Source organism: Vicugna pacos, chromosome 16 (genome assembly GCF_048564905.1).
Source record: "Vicugna pacos chromosome 16, VicPac4, whole genome shotgun sequence".
Lineage (NCBI taxonomy): Eukaryota > Metazoa > Chordata > Mammalia > Artiodactyla > Camelidae > Vicugna > Vicugna pacos.
In genome coordinates this window covers 45,285,861-45,306,181 of record NC_133002.1, presented here as the reverse complement: position 1 = coordinate 45,306,181, position 20,321 = coordinate 45,285,861, and the positions used below count along the sequence as shown (strand labels likewise).

General features: G+C 56.6%; 1 protein-coding gene across 1 annotated transcript in view; it reads right to left on the bottom strand.

Annotated features, from left to right (window-relative positions):
- LOC140686159 (unconventional myosin-XVIIIa-like) overlaps positions 1-20,321 on the bottom strand; it is a 67,888-nt gene that overhangs the window by 4,530 nt on the left and 43,037 nt on the right. Inside the window, 21 exon segments of the mRNA XM_072939140.1 lie at positions 123-188; positions 2,207-2,274; positions 2,277-2,315; positions 4,719-4,962; positions 5,281-5,467; positions 5,690-5,849; positions 6,001-6,142; positions 7,479-7,565; positions 8,372-8,564; positions 8,824-8,914; positions 9,134-9,310; positions 11,141-11,161; positions 11,498-11,642; positions 11,845-11,908; positions 12,741-12,841; positions 13,448-13,590; positions 13,846-14,059; positions 14,414-14,590; positions 14,707-14,813; positions 15,023-15,110; positions 17,094-17,129. Coding sequence (XP_072795241.1) covers positions 123-188; positions 2,207-2,274; positions 2,277-2,315; positions 4,719-4,962; positions 5,281-5,467; positions 5,690-5,849; positions 6,001-6,142; positions 7,479-7,565; positions 8,372-8,564; positions 8,824-8,914; positions 9,134-9,310; positions 11,141-11,161; positions 11,498-11,642; positions 11,845-11,908; positions 12,741-12,841; positions 13,448-13,590; positions 13,846-14,059; positions 14,414-14,590; positions 14,707-14,813; positions 15,023-15,110; positions 17,094-17,129 — 2,550 coding nt within the window.

The following is a 20,321-nucleotide window of genomic DNA, read 5'->3' as shown; positions in this document are numbered from 1 at the left end:
AGGGGTCCCGAGAGATTCCTGAAGTTGGGCAGAGCAGGGAGAGCAGGAGGGGAGGGCCGATCATCTGGATAAGGGTGACCAGAGAGTGAAGGCCCGGCTGCCCTCCTGTAGGGGCAACTCACCCGGCTCAGGCCCATGCTGCAGCTGATTTTCTCCAGGTCCAAGGATTCCAGCAGCTCCTCCACTGCCTGCAAAGAGACACCTCTGTCAGAGAGCCCACCGGGGTCTCCCCACCTCCACTCAGGCTTCACCCAGTCACTCAGTCCTTCCCGTTCTCCATTCGGACGGTCCACTATTGATTCAGCGAGCGCTACTGGTGGCTTCTACAGCATCCGGCACTGTGCCGGATTCCAGGGACATAAAGATGACTGCAAGACGAACAAGCTATCTTGTTGGGGAGTGAGACGAGAGAATCAGTGAAGTACACAGAGGAGGCGGTTGTGTAAGTCAGACAAGGGGGCTGTGGAAGGCACCCGGAGGAGGTGTTGCTTGTGCTGTCTTTAGATACAAGTAAGAATTAGTCAGACAAAGTCGGGGAGAGGGCATTTCAGGCAGAGGGCCTAGCATGTGTAAAGGCATGGAAGCATGGAGGAAACTCGGAGTAGTCCAGTATAACTGGGGTGAAGGCGGTGGGAGGGGGCAATTAAAGTGCAATTAGAGAGGTGGGCAGGGGCCAAAGTATGTGAGCCTGTGTGCTCGGAGAGCCCTTGGAGGGTTCTCTCAGGGAGGGGCATGATCAGATTTGCTTTTTGCAGAGATCCCACTGGAATATGAGTGGAGGATGGATAGACCACTTAGGCAGCTCCTGCAGGAATCCACAGGAGAGAAGGCTAGAGCCTGACCCAAACGGAGGAGTAGAGGGGGAGATACGAGAGATGTTAAAGGGATGGAGCCTTGCCTGATGTGGGGGAGGGGTAGGTGGGAGGGGAGAATCTAGGGACACACTGAGGTTTCTGACTTATGCAGGAAACGGATGATGGAGCCATCCTCCAAGGAGGGGAAAACAAGAGAAAGCGTAGGTTTGGGAGGAAATGTGATCAGTTTGGTTTGAACATGCTGAGTTTGAGGTGCTATAAGGCATACAGGTAGAGAAGTCCGGAAAGCAGCTAGACAGAAATGCGTGTCGAGTGGGAGAGAGGCCTGGGCGAGAGGTATTGATCTGACCATCAATATATATGTGGTAATTGAAGTGATGGGTGTGAATGAGGTTGCCCAGGAAGACAGTGTAGAATAGAAAGCAGATATGGCCAAGGAGAGAGACAAATAAGAAAGAGACCTTTACTTTGGGGGCAAGTGGAAGAAGGGAAGCTTGGAGGGGCTGAGAAAGAAAGAACAAAGAGACAAGGGGGAACCCAGGAGTGGCAGCAAAGAAGCTGAGTAGAGAATGTTTCAAAAAGAACAGAGTTACTTGTTGCCAAGAAGCACAGAAAAGTGCCCATGAGCTCTGACAACGTGGGGGGCGTGGTGGGACAAGACTAGTCCCGGGGTCAGGGGTGGGGACCAGGCAGCTACGGGGGGAGGAATGAACGGTGGTGAGGCAGGAGCAGTGGGAGGAAAGTAAGTACTGAAGGTCCAGCACATGAGGGAGGGTGACAGAAGGCTCCTTTCCAAGAGCAATGTCTGCAGAATGTTCCTCCACTGAGAGAAAAGAGCCAGCAGAGAAGGTGAGGCCGAGGGAACAGGAGAGAGGACTTATGCTGATGGAACAGGCCTTTAGAGGGACCAAAGGGAACAGGTTCCGAGGCACAGGAGGAACGGATCAGACAAGGGGAGGGAAGCCTCTCCCACCCAGATAGGAGGGCTGGGGAAGGAGGCACCTGGAGAGGTATACCTGTATACCTGTATACCTGCGTATACAGAAGGCAGTCCCTCACATGGGAGTCAAGGCTGAAGGGCCCAGATGCTACGAGTGGGGCACCTAAAACCCTTGTTCTGATCTGCCACCTGAGAGGGTCCTGGAAGATTGTCTGGCTCATCAGAAAGCAGACACGCTCATCTCAGGCCTTCGAAGTGGGTGGCTCTTCTGTGACTCCTGTAATCCATGACCCAGGGTGCCTTCCCTCTGTGCCACAGCCTGGCTGCCACATGTCCCTGTCCTGGTCCTGATTGGCCAGCCTGGCTCTCTCAAGGGGAGCAAGGGCAGCTGCTCAGAGGCGTCTGAGCAGAAGAAGGACGGTCTGTTGGGGCTGGGGGTGCCCAGACCTACCCGCCTTTCATCCATCACAATGTAGTTGCGCCTGTGTTTCTTGGTCAGGTGTGGAGCCAGGACGTCAAGCGGCGGCGGAACTCGGAAAACACCATGTGATCAGGGTAACCTGGGGAGACAGCGGCCCAGAGCCAGGCCTATCAGCCTTGCTGGCTCCCAGTGAGCCCCAACAGCCACTGGTGCCCTGGCAGAGTCACCTGACGGGGAAGAGACTGCTGGGGGAGGAGAGCCTGTGGTTGAAGCAGATCTGGGAAAGGAGAGCAGAAAGGAAGGAGGCAGGGGTGAGAAACAGGAGGTGAGAGGACAGCTAAGGCTGCCCCACAGTGGGACTACAAGGTTTAAAAAGGGAACAGGTTCTTTTAGAAGGAAGCAGCTGCCTCGTCAGTGAGGAAGCAAACAGGGGATGGCTGACCACCTGGAAGGAGATAAAAGCCTGGATGAACCCTTAAGATGCTTTCTAGCCTCCAAGTCTATGACTCTGTGATAACCCAGAGAATGATGTATTAGGGATTTAATAAGAAAAAAAAATAGGGCATCAGAGAACAGCAGAGAGGAAAAGTGTGTAGGCTTGGGGCTGGAATCCTGTCCTGGCTCTTGGTGTCATGTGACCTTGGACGAGTCACTCAACCTCTCTGAGCCTTGGTTTCCTCCTCTTTAAAGGAGGGCCCTACTAGTTATCTTGCATGGTAGTCATGGGACTTAAATGAGAAGATATGGAGAAAGTACAGCTTGGCTTAGTCGGCGGGTGTTCAGTAAAAGGCTCCCTTCCTTTTCCCAGTCCACTGAAGCAAGGTATCAGAAAGGGCTCCCCTCCTGCCTGCTCCTGACGTTGGGCCCTAGGCCAGGTGACCAAAAAATCTTATAGATTCTTTTTCTCTAAAGAGTATTACTTCTAACAGAGATCTCCTACTGTCTGGTCTTAAGGTCAGGGAAAGGAGGAGGCGGCTTCTGACTTGGAGCAAGGTCAGGAAGGTGGCCAGCGAGAGGTTACCCTGAGGTACCTCAAGGACACCAAAGGACCCAAGCAGAGGACCAAGAGACCCACTCCTATAGAAACATAGAATTTCAAACCAAAAAGGCCAGACACAACACATCCTCCAGACGTGGAAACTGAGGTCTGGAGGTAGGGCACCTGGCTTGTTCAAGGTCAGACACAAAGGCTGCAGCTGATGGTAGAACTGGACTCCAGACCTGGGCTCCTGACAGCCACTCGGGGGCTCTCTCCACTACATGGGAATAGTAGCTCTGGGAAACCCTCCAACTGGGAGATGAGGCTGATGCATGTGCCTGATAATTGAAACAGGAGGCAGGGGCTGCTGAGGGGCCAAGACAAAGTGAGCTATTGATTGTATCTGAATTGCAATTAAATTGATGGGCTGGGATAGCAGGTCCGGACGCCTGGCATCTTAATTAATCATCAGCGCTATCGATGGTGGCTGGGGGCTGGGAGAGGGGAGGGGGGCTGGCTGCTGCTGGCCTCATCGATCTGCTTGTTTGAATAAAGCACATTGATTTTGGTTCAGAGCAGTAACAATCTGGTTTTGAAATAATAAACACCAACTCCATAGCACAACGTGGGGACAGATCGATGATTTATTTAGAGTAGGGCAGGGAGCCCGTTTCCTGGCTTTGGCTGCCAAGAAGAAATGACAGTGCCCCTGGGGATGTCTCAAGGGGACCTGGCTGTGGGTGAGTGGGACACTGCCCACCCTTTCCACTAAGGGACAAAGGTAGAAACCTGGCAACTCATAACTTCTCAGGCAAATGAAACCCTACCCAAGGGGCATGAACTCAGAAGTGATCTGCTTGGGTCAAATCCCACACTGCCACTCACAAGCTGTATGACCTTGGGCAAACTACTGAACGTCTCTGAACCTGTCTCCTTATCAGGGGATGATATTAGTACTTACATCTCATGAAGTTGTTGTGAGGACTGAGTTCATGTGTGTGATGAGTTTAGAACAATGCTCTAAGGGTTTTGTTTTATTATTATTATTATTATTATTATTATTATCACCCTCTCTATTCCCTCCTCCAGATGGGTCCACAAAAAGGGTCTATTTGACCTTTCTTGGGAATTTTAAGTTTTTCAGAAAGATTTAGCACCTCATTTCTCATTGTGGGGCTGGCCTGCTCTTAGAGGCAATTTCTCCACGAGGGTACTGGGTCTGCTGCCGTGGGCAGAGCTGACCCATCCAAACCAGGGAAGGGGGAAGGAGGGAGCTGTGGGAACAGGGCATGTGGAGTGGGGAGGGGAGGGGATGAAGAGGACAGGAATGTGGAAGGGAAAGGATAGCCAGCAGGCTGGGAAGAAAAAGAGAAAGGAACAGACTGGTCTGGAGAGACATAAGGAGAGATCCACAGAGGAGGCAGCAGCAGAAAGATGTAGGGCCAGCAGGAGGCAGGAGAGGAGCAGCACCCCTCTAGCCCCATGGGCCCTGTTTGGGAGGTGGGGAGGGGGAGGGGGAGCTCTTGGAGAGAGGCAGGAGTTGAGAGGGAAGGGGGCCCCCACCTTGGCGGTACATGCGCATGGCATCAAGCAGGCGGGAGCCCCTGAGCTGGGCACGGAGCAGGGGCACCTCCAGCTGCAGGAGCCCGGCCTCGCAGTGGTCTCCTGGGGGCAGGTCCAGCTCACTGCTGCTGCTGACTCTGCGGGAGGAGGCGGAACGGGGCTCCCCGGCCCAGCCCTCTGCCAGAGGCAGGAAGCAGTGCACGAAATGCAGCTTTGACTTCTTGATGGTGTCGATGAGGGCATCCTGCCAAATAGGAAGATACAGCCTTCAGTGGGCTCTGACATCCACAGCCCAAGAGATCAGGGACCAGCAACAGCATCTCCCTTCCATGCAGGATAGCAGGTGTCCCATCCCTGGCCAGAATGTCCTAAGCCTGGACAACTCTGCCCATACTAGGCCTGGGTGGCCACTCACAGGCAGCAGCACTGAAAGAGGACCCACCAGCAGTAATCAATGCAGGTGGGCTGCTGAGTGGGCACTGATGCCCTGAGTGTGCCCAGGAGGCCCCAGTCACCTGCCAGGGGCCGGGAAGTGCCCCGCGGCCCGAGCTGGCACACTTACCACCTGCAGCTTAATCTGGATGCACAGGGACTTCTTCTTGACAGCTGCCATCCCCATGGTGAAGGTCTTCCGCATGCTGGTGGCCCGGCGCAGCGCTAGCTGCGAGCCGCCCTCCAGGCCCGCAATGGAGCCTGAGAGCACCGTGGCTCCACCCGCCCGGCCCAGGAACAGGTTGCTGATGATTTTTCTACCAAAGGAGGGGAGGCAAAGGAAGGAAAGAAGTCACATTCACGGAGCAGTAGAGGTTGTTCCTTCTCCCAGAGCCTAGGACACACAACCACCCCCACGGCCAGGCGTCTGGCTTATCTGGGCTGGGGCTGCACGTCCCATATCCGACAGAGACACTGCAGAGAAATCTTCAAACAGTAAGAAGAGAAACTGGGATGGGCTGAGTGAGTGGCGCTCTTACTTCTGGGAGTCCTGCAGGAGTCGGGGGGCGTTCTGGGTGGCTGGGTTCTGCTTGGTGTAACTCAGCCAGCCAGCCGTGTTGTACTCCACCCAGTTGGTGCCGTGGCTGTGGCCCAGGAGAAAGTGGCGCGGTTTGCTGCTGCGCAGGAGAGGGCTTTGGCCTGAGAGTCCGGGAAGCAAGGTTCAGATCATCAGGGCACAGGCCCCAAAATGCCCATGGACTCAGTGAGCTCCGAGCAGTGCCAACTGGCCTGGTATAGGTGGTTCTCTGGAGAGGAAGCAGAGGAACGGCGCTCCAGGGGTGCCACCTACCTTTTTTGTCACCTTCCTGGGGGCCATAGTAGGAGAAAAGGCGCTCCAGCAGGGCATCCTCAGTGGCCCCTGGCACCAGTGCCTCCTCTTCCAATAACCACAGTAGGCCCCTAGCCTCATCTGTGCGGGCCAGTGAGCGGACCTGTGGGGAAGCAGAGAAATCCCACACTGTCACGTGGAGCCCTGGCCCCAGCCACACACTCTGAATATGCTGTGCGCGTGCGTACGTGTATACACACACACACACACACACACACACACACTGCAGCTCCTGCCCCTCACTGCTGCATCTGGTGGAAGAAGTGGGCAGCAAGGAGGAAGAGGGGCTGGGAAGAGATCAGAGAGAGAAGCCCCCAGCAATTTGATTCCTAGGTCTCATGTGCAAAGTCAGCAATGATTGAAGTCTTCTCAGTAACCCAAGCCCACATCCAGAGCCTCTCCTCTACCCTCGGCCCCTCAGAGGTGGGGAGGGCTGGGCAAGCCCCATGTTGCCCTCACCCTCTGGGCGTCACCTCCCAGGCATATTAAATGAGGCCCACTGCTGCTCCTAAGCCACGCGGGCTGACGTCTCCACACCTCCTGGAAATGGCGAAGGTTCTCAGGGGAGGCCACCGCAGGGGCCCAGGTGACAGGAAGAAAAGCCAGCTTCCCTGGGGGGATGTGGAATTTGGGTACTTTAAGTACCTGTCCCAGGGGGACACACCCTCCCTGGGGCCCTACGCCCTGTGCCAGCCTGACAGGGCCTTCTCACAGGAAGGAGGGAGAGGGAGGCAGGGCTCAAGGCAGAGGAGAGAAACCAGCAACCTGGCAAAAATGCCGATTCCCCAATAAAGTGCTTTATACAACCTCCCTAATTGAAGACATTCACCAACGCCTAGTGCTCATCAGGCCAGCCAGCCCCCAGGCAGCAAGGTGCCCAAGACACTGGCCCAAAGGGTGACAAAGCCCATCACCAGAATGAGGGGCGATGGCTCACATCCACACAGCCCCTCAGTGGGCGTTTATATCCTCTCTGTTTGGGCGGAAGGCCACCTCCCCACCCTGCTCTGCTAGGCGGCACCAGTCTTCTATGTGGGGACAATGGAGGGGATGACCAGGTTCCTCTGGGTCCAGCCAGGCCCTCACCACAAAGGAGGTGGTACCAGGACTCCTGGCAGACACACTCGAGGCACGGCTGGGAAAGGGCCTGAGCCCATCTGGTAAGAGAAGAGGTACACCTCCCGCCTGGCTCAGACACCCAGGGGCTGTGCTCCCCTTTGCACCAGGGCAGAAGAAAGTGCCATCTTCCTGATCACACTGGCTGAGAGCCGAGGGGCAGGGCACGCAGCACTAACACGCTTGGTGTCTGGGCCTGACTGCTGGGCGCCCCCAGCCTACGGTGGCACCGGCGACAGCAGCTCCCACAGGGAGGGCTCTGCTGAGGAAGAGGAATGGGAGAGGTGAGAGAGGCCAGCCCAGGCCCTCCCTGGGATTCCTACCAGGGACTGATGGGAGGCTTGGTCGACAACAGCCACAGAGTCGTCCGTGGCTGGCTCCAAGTCGTCAAACGCCAGCTCGATGTTCTCCTAGGAAGAAAGGTGAAGCAGTGGTGAGAACGGGGCCTGGTGTGGGGTACAGCGTATGAGCAGGCCAGGAGGGGACGTTGGGGTCAGCAAGGCCAATCTCCCATGCGAGCAGGAGCTCCCCTCCAGCAGCCCGACTGACAAACACTCCACACCTCTCAAGGCACCAGCCTGTTTCTCTGGTCAGCTAACCTCCCTGTGCAGTGAGCTACAGTCACGTGCATATCCCTGTTACTTATGCTGCTAATTAGGCTCCATGGAGTGAGCCCACTCTCTATTTCACATGCTCATCCTTGAAACACTTGAAGACAATGATCATTTTCCTCCTGAATCTTCTCTCAACCAAGATAAACATTTTTCCTAGCTTGTTCAACTCATCTCCATACAAGGTAGGGTTTCCAGATCCTATCTGGGACACCCCTTTATGGGGGAGGGGGTCTAAATACTTGGTCACCATCCTAACAGATCAGGAGACAGGGAAGGCCAGGTCTGACACATGCGGAGGCAGGAACTGCATGGCTGTAGTACCCAGGGCCTAGGCAGGTGCCTTGAAGGTGGGCAAAGAGGGGCTCCCAGGAACCCTGAATGCATCTTTGGCTTCCTGGAGAGCAAATTCTCCACAAAGAAAGAATGTAGCCTGGGCAGGAAAAGCCTCCTGCCCTGGAGAGCAGAAGGGGACAGAAATGTCAAAGGGTAAAGAGCGGGGAAAGTGGTGCCTTCCGACATCCACAGATGCCCTCCCTGAGGGTGCCAAGGTCAGAAGGCGAGCCTGAAGGTGGGGGGCAGGCAGACGCAAGGTCAAGTGCTACCTCCTTGTATCTTTCCAATTCCTGTACAAAAGTGCGCTCGTGGAAGAGCCTCTGCAGCCGGTCCTGGGCGTAGTTGTGGCACAGCTCTTCAAAGGAGGCCCCTCGGGCTGACCCACCCTGTTCAGGGTTCTGGAAGCCAGGAGTGTCCACAATCATCATAGAGCACAGCGAGTGCTGGCTGGACTTGAGAGCCCTTCAGAGGGAGAGTCTGGGTCAGAGCTGTCCAGGGCAGTGTCCCTGCCTCAGCAGCGCCCCCTGCACCGAGCCCGATCCCCATCACTGTCTTAGTGCCCAGATCCTGTGGGGACGACGGGCCTCTCCTGCCTGCAGGGACAGTGAGCCCTCTGCTGGTGGAGAACGGCTCTGCCTAGCGATCACATAAGCACAAAGGCATCAACCCCACCTTTGTCAGGACAGGAAGAGGGAGCTCCTGGGCCCTGCCTGGCACTCACCTGTTCACCAGGGAGATGAGAAGCGTGAAGAGTTCGCTGTAGAGGCCGGACGCCATGCCCTCCAAGCACTCCAGCGCACTCAGTTTGGGGCCTGTGGAGCAGGAGGGTCAACTGTATCTCCTGCTCCTTGGGACTCCCCACCTGGGTGTGCTCCCTACCCACCCAGGCCAAGTCAGCACACAGCCCTGGGTTGGGTCTCTCCTCCTAATTGAAGCATCTATTCACCCCAGCAGTCTGCCTGCCCCAGAGATGGCAACCAGCCCTGGAAGAGGCCTCCGGGGACATCCACCAGCAAAGGGGCTCAGGGTACCTGTGCCATCCCCTAGGCTGCTTTCCTCAGGGCCCTGGCGGAAGGAGGTGGAGCGCTGCAGGGTGCCGCCCTGGTGCTGGTGCTTGAAGATGGCCGAGGAGAGCTCTTCCAGGCTGCAGCCCAGCAGGTAGGCAGCCTTCTGGGCCCACTCATGGCGGGCAAACTGCCTGCGCCCAGCTATGGGGTAGAAAAGAGGATCTGGCATCTTGGGTCTTCCTCCTTAGGCTGTTTGATAACCACTGTGCCCTTCAGCTCCCTCGATCCTAGAGGACAAGGGAGCAGGTGCCTTCCAGAGGGTAAAACAAGCCCTGATGACACCAGCAGGGCTTCAGGCAAAACAGGGACAGCAGGCAGCTGCCAGCGCTTCCTGTGTCCCTTGGGGCTGGAGAGAAAGAGCAGGTCCTAAAAGAGGAGGTAACTCCAAACTGCTGCCGCCAGAGGGCTCCCAGTCGGCTGTGAAAACCCCTTTAGAGGGCTTGGCTCCAGCTGCCAACGTGGGCAAGGACAGACAGGCAGAGCAGGAGCCAGCTCCGCTATGATGAGCACAAGAACCACCGCGTCTCAGGAAGGCACTGGTGCCTCCCCGTTCCAGGAACACATTAGGACCCTCCCCCTTACCCCTAGACATCTGCCAGGGGAGACCACAAACACCCACTGCGGCCCAACAGCAGAGAGGCAAGAAAGCCGCAGGGGAGGGGGAGCCGCCCACAAGCCTCTAATCGCGGCAATTAGGGAAAGCTAACAAGAAACAAGGTTTTACCTTCAGCAGCTTCTGTAAGGCAAAGGACCAGCATGCAGCATGCAAAGAAAAACAGCGTGTTAGCAAACAGTCATCAGCTGAGCCCGCTGGGCCCAGGGGAGGGACCGTGGAGGGCGGGGCTTTGTGAGGATGAGCAGGAGAGAAAACACAACCCCATTCAGACTCAGAAACACGAAAACACACACGTGAGCACACACTCACAGCATCAAGAGTCTGTGGATGTGATCACACTGACACACACAGAAAGAGACCCACGAGACCCACAAAGACTTTCTACCACATACACCCACACACACCCCTAGAAAGTACTGGAAGCTCTGAGGAGGTAACAGACTGCTCAACAAGGTCCACGTGCTGATGCACCGAGCTTTCCCCTTGCAGTCAGCGCTGAGCAGGGTTACAGGAAACCTGGAGGCTGTCACCTCAGAGTGAAAGAACTTCCTCAAGACATAGCCACACGCCCACCCACCTGCCCACCAACACAGTCTGGAGACAACTTCTTTAATTCAGAGCCTGCTTCCTCTTTGGCAGGAATGCCACCTGCTGGGATCATAAGGAGACTAACACCCAGACACCTGTTCCTGCATGCACCCACCCTGCCATCCACCCACCGGTGCTTCCTCACTTCTGCTAAGCAGCCTGGGGCCCTTCACATCCCAGAGGAAGATGAAGCCAAAGCCTGAGATGCTGTTCAAAGGCAGCATCCCTTTTCCTAAACTGAAGGAGAAAAGGGTGAAGAGGCGCTGGGAGCACCAGCCCATCAGTGTAATCTCAGAGGAAGGCAAAGGAGCTCCTCCAAGCCACACCAAGCTCTTGCCATTCGCAAGACCCCAGGCACAAATGCTGAAGCTGCAGTCCATTCAATACCGCGGTGCCTGCTGCCCTCTAGTGGCCTCCACCCTGACATGCAAGAGGAAGAGGCACCTACTACCAAACCAGTGGAGAGAAGGGAAGATCCAGGGAAAACTGGCCTTGGGGAACCCCAGGAGTAACACACCCTCCCCCACCTAAGCCCCATAGAGGGCATCCTGAGATGGATACAAAACAGGTAGAAGCACCTATTTCTGGAACTCCAGAGACGCCCCACTGCCAGCAGGTAACCTCTCCACCCTCAATCCTGGGGCTTCTCCCAGGCCAGTGCCCTCTGCTATGATAGACCAAGCCCAGCCCCTAGAGAGAGCCCAGGGCAAGCACCAAGATGGGGCAAGGTGGCCCCTACACCCCAGGAAGGGGTCAAGGTCAGTTACCCGCTTGCTCCTCGAGAGCCTCTGTCAGGAAGGGAACAAGAAGGAGGGTTATTCCAGGGGGACAGCTCTGAATTAGTGCCCTTCTCTTTCTCCTCAGCCTCCAAACCCCCAACCCCCTCCTCCCACTCTTCACAATGCTCCCAGTCACCGCCACTCAGTCCCGGCCTCTGGCCATCACTGGCAGAGACACTTCTCCAGGCATGTGGAGCCTGCAGCTCTGATGAGGGGGACTGGGAAGCAGCACAAGCAAAAGAGGGGAGTCTGACAACAGAGGAGTCCGTGCTGGGCGAGGACAAATGGGAGTGGGCAGGACCCCCAAGATGACCAGCCAGGCTGTGGGGACCCACTGCAGGTTACCTTTGGTGGCGCCAGCAGCCCCCAGGTGGTAGATGGCAGCCAGGATGAGCCAGCAGGCTTTCTGTTCATCGGGGGAGATGCCCAGCACCTTCATGGCTGCCTGTAGCTTACTGAACTGTTGAGCTGCCTTCTGCTTCTCCTCCGGCTGCAGGGACAGATGGGCACACTGGCACCAGATCTCAGAGGGGCTCTCCCTTCCTGCTGGACCCTCAGGGAGGCCAAGGCTAGGCTAGAGCTCCCCAGCCGGAGCTAGGCTCCTGCTACTCCCAGGGGGCACTCAGGGCCATCTGAAGCTTCTCCTACCCCCAGGCCCAGGGGTGCCAACCCTCTCCCCACAGGCCCCTCACCTTGGCCAGTGGCACAATCCCAAACACGTTGTTCTCTGCCAAGTGGTTCAAGTGGAGCTCTGTCCTAGGGGTACAAACGAGGCATCAGCTCCGTGCTTGGTCGCCATGCCAAGGCCCTCTCCCTACCAGGCTGGAGGCAGATACTCAGCTTCCAGATCCAGTTCTGTCTGTCCATCATGCCCTCCTGTCAGGCCAGCTGCTGCTGCCTTTCCTAATTGGCCTAGACACTTGGTTGGACCTAGGATAGGTCACCAGAGATGCCCTGGTGAGTGTCCAGCTAGACCCCTGGACGGGAGCAGGGAAACTGCCTGAAGGTGGAGTCCAGCCAGGACAGAGACTGTGCCCTTATTACAAGAAGAGCTAAAGAGGATAGTGCCCTGGGCTGCTTGCTCAGCCTTATCATTTATCCTTTATTTCAGTGAACACAGACAGCAAGTCTGAAGGTCTAAAGGGAAGAGCCTGGCGGAGGAGCCAATGTGGAGGCAGGGAGGCCAGCGTGGAGGGCACCGGAAATGGCTTGGGCTTTTGGCCCCTGTGTGGGTTCAAACATCAGCTCAGTCCCACATTAGCCATGTAACTGCAGGCAAGTCCCTGACCCCCAGATCTCCAGAACTGGCTTCATGTGCAGCAGCGATCCTAGCTAGGCCTTGGGTATACTGAAGGGTCACTGGTGCCCCTCACATATAGCCAAGACTCATGCCCAGGACCAGGGAGCTCCTGCTAGGCAGGGCCTTTGGCTCATTCATCTCGCCATCCCCAGCGCCTAGCTCAAAGCCTAACCCGTGGCAGGCATGCAATAAACAGCCAGCGTGGGATGCGGTCAAGTGGCAAGGCCTGGGAGCCGCCAGTGCGCGGGAGTCCAGGGCATCCTCCCTGTTCCCTCTGTCCCATCTCACCTGAGGGTGCCATCCCCACAGGCTAGCAGGTAGTAGAAGATGTTGAATGTGGCCTCACCAGCTGGACGCCGAGCCACACGCAGCTTCTCCAGAAGCATCGTCTGCGGCACAGGATAGAGGGTATGTGGGCAAGGAGGGCGGTGCTGGGACAGCTCCTCCCTCCCACACCAGAAAGAGCCAGGCCCAAGGGAACCAGCAGCTGCATCTTATTCTCAAGGTGCTCAACCAGAGGCCAGATCGCCTCACGGTCAAACCTGGGGCAGGAACCAGAGCTGGGGAGGAAAACACAGACCCTGCCACCCTGCCCAGCCCCCAGGCACAGCACAAAGTTGTGGTGAGATATTCCATTTAGCACGGAAGGAATCAGCCTCAGCCAGGCCTTACTCTACTGACAGACCAGTCCTCCCTGGGTCAATCAGCCTGAGAGAAGTCCCTGAGCAGGGGCCAGGGCCCCAACTAGGGTGCGGGCAACCCCAGGATGGGCAGGAAGCTGAGCTGTGCCCCGTGCAAGGCAGGAGGCATGTGGTGGGGGGTGGGGGTGGGAAGGGACAGAGTGTGAAGGCTAGGGCAAAGCAGGCCAGCCCTGCTGGTGCCAGGATCCATTTTGTTGGGGCAGAATCCCAGGAAATTGAGGCACAGGGGAGAGCCTGATTTCTAGGGCATGAAATCAGGCGGCCAATCTCCTACTCTCCTGAGTGTCCCTTCACCTGGATGGAGGCTGAGGCCACCTGGCCGGCTTGGTCAAAGTCCAGGGAAAGGATCTCGGAGAAGCGGGTGGCGTTGCCGTTCATGACGGTGGGGCTGTTCCCAAAGGCTTCCAGGAGAGTGTACAGAGCCTGCCACTTGTCCACTGCAGAAGACAGGCCCAGGGGCCATCAGGAAAGCCAGGGGCAGCTCACCCCCAGCCACAGGCTCCAGAGGCCCAGCCCATGTCTGTTCTCCCAGCACCTGAAAGCCTGGAGTTAATCAGACCAGAACTATCAGGGATAGAGGGGTTTTGAGGACATGGAAAGGCCAGAGAGAAAAAGAGCTGGCACCTAGGTGAGGGCTCCATCCCCAGCCCCACCTCCAGCCCATTCTGTTTTCCCAGTTGCCCTTGCCTCACCAGAAAACACCTTGTTCCCACTGGTGCCTGCAATGGTGGCCAAATACTGCACCAGGTGCTGGCAGCTGGTGGTCTTGCCACTGCCACTACTGCCCAGGAGGATGATGGACTAGTCCTGACGGCTCATCAGCATTGCCCTGTACGCAGTCTGCACCACGGCATAGATGTGGGGGGCCATGTCCTCCCGTCGACACCCCTTGAACATGTGCATCACCTTGGGCACAGGAGAGACAGAAGGAAGCGATGGAGGCTCTAAGCTGGTCCCGCCCAGACAGCCCTTATCCCCAAAGCCCCCATCTTTTTGGGTTTTCCACTCCAGAGGAGCTAGGGGGTTCTTAGTCTAAGGCCATGCATGGAAATGCAGATGCCAGCCAAGTCCTGGCCTCTGTGAGAGGTCAGGGGAAGGCCTTCTGTTCCCACTCCTTGAAGTGACTCCTCTTCCCAAGGTCACTGTGAGTGGACAGGAGCCCCATGGGATGCCAAGGGGAAAGGGCAGAGCCCAGGAATGTGGAGTGGGTAAAGGGTGGGTGGATCTGTGGAGTTGCATGGCAGCCGAGGGGGTCCGCACCTTCTCAGAGTACACAGCTGGGGCCCCACGGGGGCTGAGGACAAGCAGGCTGGGGCCGGCGTATGTGTGCAGCAGGCTGGCGCCATAGCGCTGGCGCAGCGTGTGCAGGACACTGGACTCGTTGAGGTACACCAGTGAGGCCAGATCCTCTAGACGGTCGCAGGAGGGAGCATTAGCCTGTGTGACAGGACGAGGGTGGGGGGCAGTGAAAAGGCAGCTCCGGTCTGCTCTGCCATTGGACAGCCTGCCTGGCCCAGCCTACCCTCTGTGCCCTCCACCAGCCACCTACGAACCTTCTCCACGTCATCCTCGTCCACATCCAGGATGGCTCCATCATGGTCTAGCTTCACACGCACCTTCCCCTCAGGCAAGCTGAGCTCCTCAGATTTGAGCTGACTGGCTGCACAGCAGGGACAGACAGACATACATGGACCTGGGCAGCCATGACAGCCCTCTTTGGGGCCTTCATGGTCTTGCCTCCTTCCCACTGTATCATCAGCCTCTCCTTGCTCACCACCCAGCCCTCTCCAGACCCGGAGGCACACCCACTGCCCAGCCCTGAAACCAGAGAGGTCCAGGCATCTGCCCCCTGGGCCTCCCCAGACTCACCCAGGGAGAAGCCGTCCTTATGGACCAGCCACACCTTCTCTGTCTCATACCAGGCCTCCTCTGCTGCGATCTGCTCTTCTGTCTTCACCTGTCAGAGAGAGGGGAAGAATAAAGAGTCAGACCCTGTTCTGGAAAGCAGACAAGGACAACAGGAGAGAGGAAACACATGAAGGGAAGGACTTATGGATGAGCCACTGAGCGAGGGGGACAGGTGGGTGGTAGACATTGAACAGGAGACATCAGAGATATCAGAGGAAGAAGGTGGGGAAGCCAGGAGGGAGTGGTGGTCCTGCAGAGCCCCGAGGACAGGGACACAGAGCTAGGGAACATGCCAGCCCCGAGGGTCTGGAAAGACAGGGACACATGAGGAATGTACCCAGAAAAGAGCAGCTCCCAGGAAAGCAAATCACTACCTCCTTCTTGTCCCTTCCCTGTGAAGCCTTCCCTGTGAAGGATGAGTCTCCTGAGCCCTTCGCCCGCACCCTGGGCCACAGCTACTATGACCCCTCGCGTCCAGCTTCTCCGTTCATCCACCTGATAGGCCCTCCCTCACTAAGCTGGGAAGGGGCATTTCCTCAAGATCTGAGAAGTGTCTACTGAGGATGTTAGTGCAAACTGATGGGTGGGTCCTGAGTCCTCACCTTGGCCCTGGCCTTCCCCTCCAGAGGATGCTCTCCCGGGCGGGGGCAGTGCCTAGGTGCACGAGCCAGCCCCCTGCTCCTCCTCAGGAGGAAACAGGTGCACAGACCCACATGGACATGCTAAGGCCACACAAGGACATGAAGCAGCAAGGCCAGGGACACAAGGTGGGGGCAGGGGAGACTTGTGCGCCACATGGATGGGCATGGAATGGGTACAAAGGGGCTGGGAGCCCCTGGCAACCCCAGCGATCACCAATCAGAAAGAAGCATTCACAGGCACTGTCAGGCTGTGGGGCTGCCAAACCTGGCACCCACTAAGAAGACCTGAGCTGGGCAAACAGGAGAGGGGCCCAGCTGCATGGCCCATCAGGCTCCTGTAGGGGAATGGTCACCCCCTGTGGCGTGAACAGCCAAAGCTCCAGCTATGAGGTACAATCACTCTCCTGGAGTCCCCCATTCTCATGAGTCCTGGGGCCAAGGCATAGACCCTGTTTTGCAATACTGACTCCTTGGGTGAGGGATTGTAAAGGGAAAGAAAAAATAATAAGTATGTTCTTTGTTACATTTCTTGGAGCTGAAAGAAAAAGATCTGGGTTCTACTCCCAGGTTGGATTCTGGCTTCAGGTGACCCCCTCCCTTGCTGATGGTCCTTCTTGGCTATAGAGCCAGAACGCTGGACTACACAGCGGTCTCCAGACTGCATATCATGGACCAGAGAAATTACCTGTCAAATAGGAGGAGGAGGACTATGGGGCTGTCAATGCTTTAATTTGCGTGAAGGTATCAAAAAAATGATTTTTTCATACTTGAAAAAAATTAATTTTATAAAACAAAATTACTTTTTTTTTCAAATCATGAGACAGGTGAAAACTTCGTCTCGCATAGGCATGTTCTATGGATCAGGTATTTGCAGACTAATGAAAAGGTGACATCAAAGGATCATGGCCTATAATTAACTCCTTCAGAGCCAATCTGAAGATGGCTTCCCACATTGGCCAGCAGGTGGAGACAGAGGATGTGCATCGTCAGGCTTAAGAGTGGGCAGGGGGCGGGGGTGGGGGTTGGTAGAGATTCAGACTTTGCAGCTTTCTCTACCCAGAGAGCACAGAATTGAAACACCTAGAAACCAAAACTCTGGCCGGGCCCTTGGGCTTCAGTGGCTAAGAACCATGCACTGCAGAGGCCAAACTCAAGTGGTGACACAGTCTAGACACTGACCCAGGGCCTGGCACAGAGCTGCCCCATCTCAAACTCCTGGCATTGCCTCCCCTGGGGGTCTCCCCAGACACCGGGTGGGAGCCGGAAGGGGAAGGGGGCCTTACACTCCAGCACGAGGCCCGAGCACAGACGCCAGCCCAGGTACAGGCCGGGGGTGGCGGGTGGTCACCGGAGGAAGCGGAGGGCTCCTGAGGGGGGCAGGAGTACACTACCTGGCTGTGGGCAGGAGAGGCGGCCTCAGGGTCCAGCTACCAGCAGCAAGCAAAGGAGAGAGAGAGAAGAAGAGGGGTGAACACAAGCAGGTTGGCACGTCCCCTTCAGCAAGCACCCTAGGCCAAGTGGAGGTGAGAGAGACTCAGCACCGGGAGGTGGGGGGAGCTGGGGGGAGGCAGTCTAGGCAAGTGAACTGTACCCAGTCAAGGGGAAGCCAGACCAGGAAGGAGAGGCCCTGCTTGGTAAAAGGAAACACTTTGTACCATAAGATTCCTCAGAGATGTTCTGATAAGTCATTCCCTGTGACAGGAGAGTGCCTCTCTGCCTCAGGCCACAGTCTGTCCTGGGCTGGCCATTCAGTCCATTCTGAACTAGCCTCCTCTTCTGTGTGCCAGGAGGGGCCACCTCACCACAGCCAGGGCCTGGGCCCCCTGGGAGCCTCTGGCCTTATCTCCTGGGCACTTCCCAACCTGGCTTCCCTGTAGCCACTGGACCCCAGCACAGGCTGTCCCTGGCCTCCAAACACACACCCAAGGGTGCCACTCCCCATGCCAAGGGCAGCCCTTCAGAGCTGTTACGCCTACATATTTCATCAAACAAGCCCACCAGCAGCCCTAAATCCAGGACCCCTTCCTCAAGCCCCCCACTGCACACCTGCACCAGTCACCACCCCATGGCAAGCACAGGCATCACCCCACCCAGGGTCACCCACCCACTACCCAAGAACCAAGGGACTGTCGGCAGACCCTGTGGCCAGCCTTGACCTCTCTGTCTGGTTACTTAAAGGCCTTTCTGGGGAAGATGGGGAGTCAGCCACTCCCTCTTAGAAATGGGCAAGGAGTTAACAGGCCCCACCTGGGTCTGGAGAGCCAGGGCATCAAAAAAGGGGAGTGTCAGCTCTCTGCCTCACACCCACCAGGCCCTGGCACCAAGGCATGTCCTCCAGAGCAAGAGACTGGCACCAGAGAAGGGGGCTGGATCTCCAGCCAAGAAGGGCCCCTCCCATGGGCTCCCTGGAGGAACAGGCCTCCCTGTGCTCAGACCCTTCACAGAGCCCTTCTCTCATGTTTCCAAGTAGGAAGCCCATATGAGGGCCCCCAGGCCACCAGGGAGCCACCCTTCTGTTGTCAGGTGCTCCTAGACACAGACACACACAGTCTGGCGACCAGCCCCAGCAAGAGGAGGACCAGGGACTGGGGAAACCACAGGTGAGAGGTGGCATTACAGAAGCTGTGAAGATCCTCTCAAGCCGCTGGTGGGCCTCCTCTGTAGGGGTCAGCCGGACCTCGGGGGCAGCTCCTGCCTAAAGGTCAAATCACTATTAGTCCCGGCCCAGGGAATGGTGGGGACACAGCATGCCAAGCTTCTAGCTCAGGAAGCCACTGGGACCCCATGGGTAAGTAGAGTAGGGTCAGGGAGGCAAGCCAAGTGAGAAAAAAACAGGTGCCTGGGGGTTCTAGGGTTATTTCTTCCCACCACCCCAGCACAGGATGGCCTTGTTCTCCCACACATCCTCTGGCCCCTGCCCTAGGCCCAGGTGACAGGGGGCTGAACTCCAGGTCAGGGCCCATCTCAGCCCAACTCCACCCTAGTGAGAGGCCAGAGGGAGGGCAGCTGGCCCAGGAACCAGCACATGACACTCTCTGGCTCCTTGAAGGTTCTTAGGGACTGGTGGTTCACCTCACAACCCTGCCTGTTGGGCCAAAATGCCTCTGCTAGCTCTTGTGTGCCAGGAGGTCACCTCCCTGATTCAGAGTGAGCTAGGAGGGTAGGGGAAGCCACCACCTGTTCCTTTTTGAGTTCTAAAAGCTCAGGAAGAATGGAATGGGGAGCAAGGAGGGTTCTGGGGCCTGAGGAATCCTAGAAGGTAGCAGTCAGAGAGGGCCTCTAGGGCCTGGGAGACAGGACAGGCCTTAAGGTGGTACCCTGCCCCCCATCCCCCTGACTGTCCCCTTCCAGCCAGAAGTAGCAGGCAAGAGCACAGAGAAGCAGTGGTGAAACCTGACGCATCCCACCCACCTCACGCAACCCCATGAGGCCCCAGAAGGATCCACAAAAAGAGAAAGCCTGAAGAGAACAGTCCCCAACCTAAGGACCAGCCAAGCAGGCATCACCTTCCAAAGGAAAAGGCTGGACAGATCATCCTCGGCCCTCTCCTGTGCCTCTCAGCCTCCTGTCCAACCCAGAGGGCACTTTGTGGACAGGAGAGGCCCCAGATCTGAAGGGGGCCCACTGTGCCCATTTGCTACCCAGGCCCAGAGCTCCTCAAGAGTCCTGCCGCCAGAGGGGACTGCTGGGCAGGCCTAAGGAAGTAGCGATGGCAGTGATGGTACCAATAATTACTGTTATCAGCATCACTATCAATGAGACCATTTACTGGGCACCCACCAGGCCAGGGACTGGACTTGGAGCATTCATTCCCTATATCCTTTATAATCTTCACAGCAACACTTCAAAGCACGGAGTATCTCTTATTTGCAATACCAAAATCCAAAAAGTCCTCCAAAACAAAAGAATTTTCTTGATTATTTTGGTGGCAAAAGCTGTTTATACTCTCTTCCTCCTGCGGCATGAACATTCCTAATTTCCTGTGGAAATATTCATGTGTTTGGTCACAGGTTGCTGCTCATTATGTCATTTGTATGACACTCTCAAATACAAAAATTACTAATTTACAAAATACTTCTGGCCCCAAGGGCTTCAGAGGAGAGACTGTTAGACCTATGTTACTCCCATCTGACAGACGAAGGCTCAGAGATGCTAAGGTCTCACAGGAGTGAGTAGCGGGGATGGGATGCAAGCACAGGCCCCTGACCCCAGAAATTCTGTCCCTCTGCCCTCGCACTGATCTACTAAGACTCTGATCCTTAACTTGGGATCTGAAGCCTTAAGCTGACACTGTGCAGCTGGGGCCCAGGCCCCAACTCCCACACAAAAGTGCAGAAGAGCAGCCACATGCTAGTTAACAGGCCCCCTGGGTTCCGGCGTTTGGAGAAGGAAGGCCATGCAGCGCTGCTGTCAGCACATGGCCCGGGCCCAGCTTCTCAGTCATGCAGGGTTTGCTGAAGAGCCTTGGTGAAGCCAGCTGCCAGGCGGCCAGCCCTCAGGAGAGGGCAGTGAAGGGAACGGGAGGTTAGTGACACACTCAGATACCTCCTGCTGCACATCAGGGACTGGTGACTTGTTCTGCCACAATCCTGTGAGGTTCGACTTTGGGCCAGCAGAGC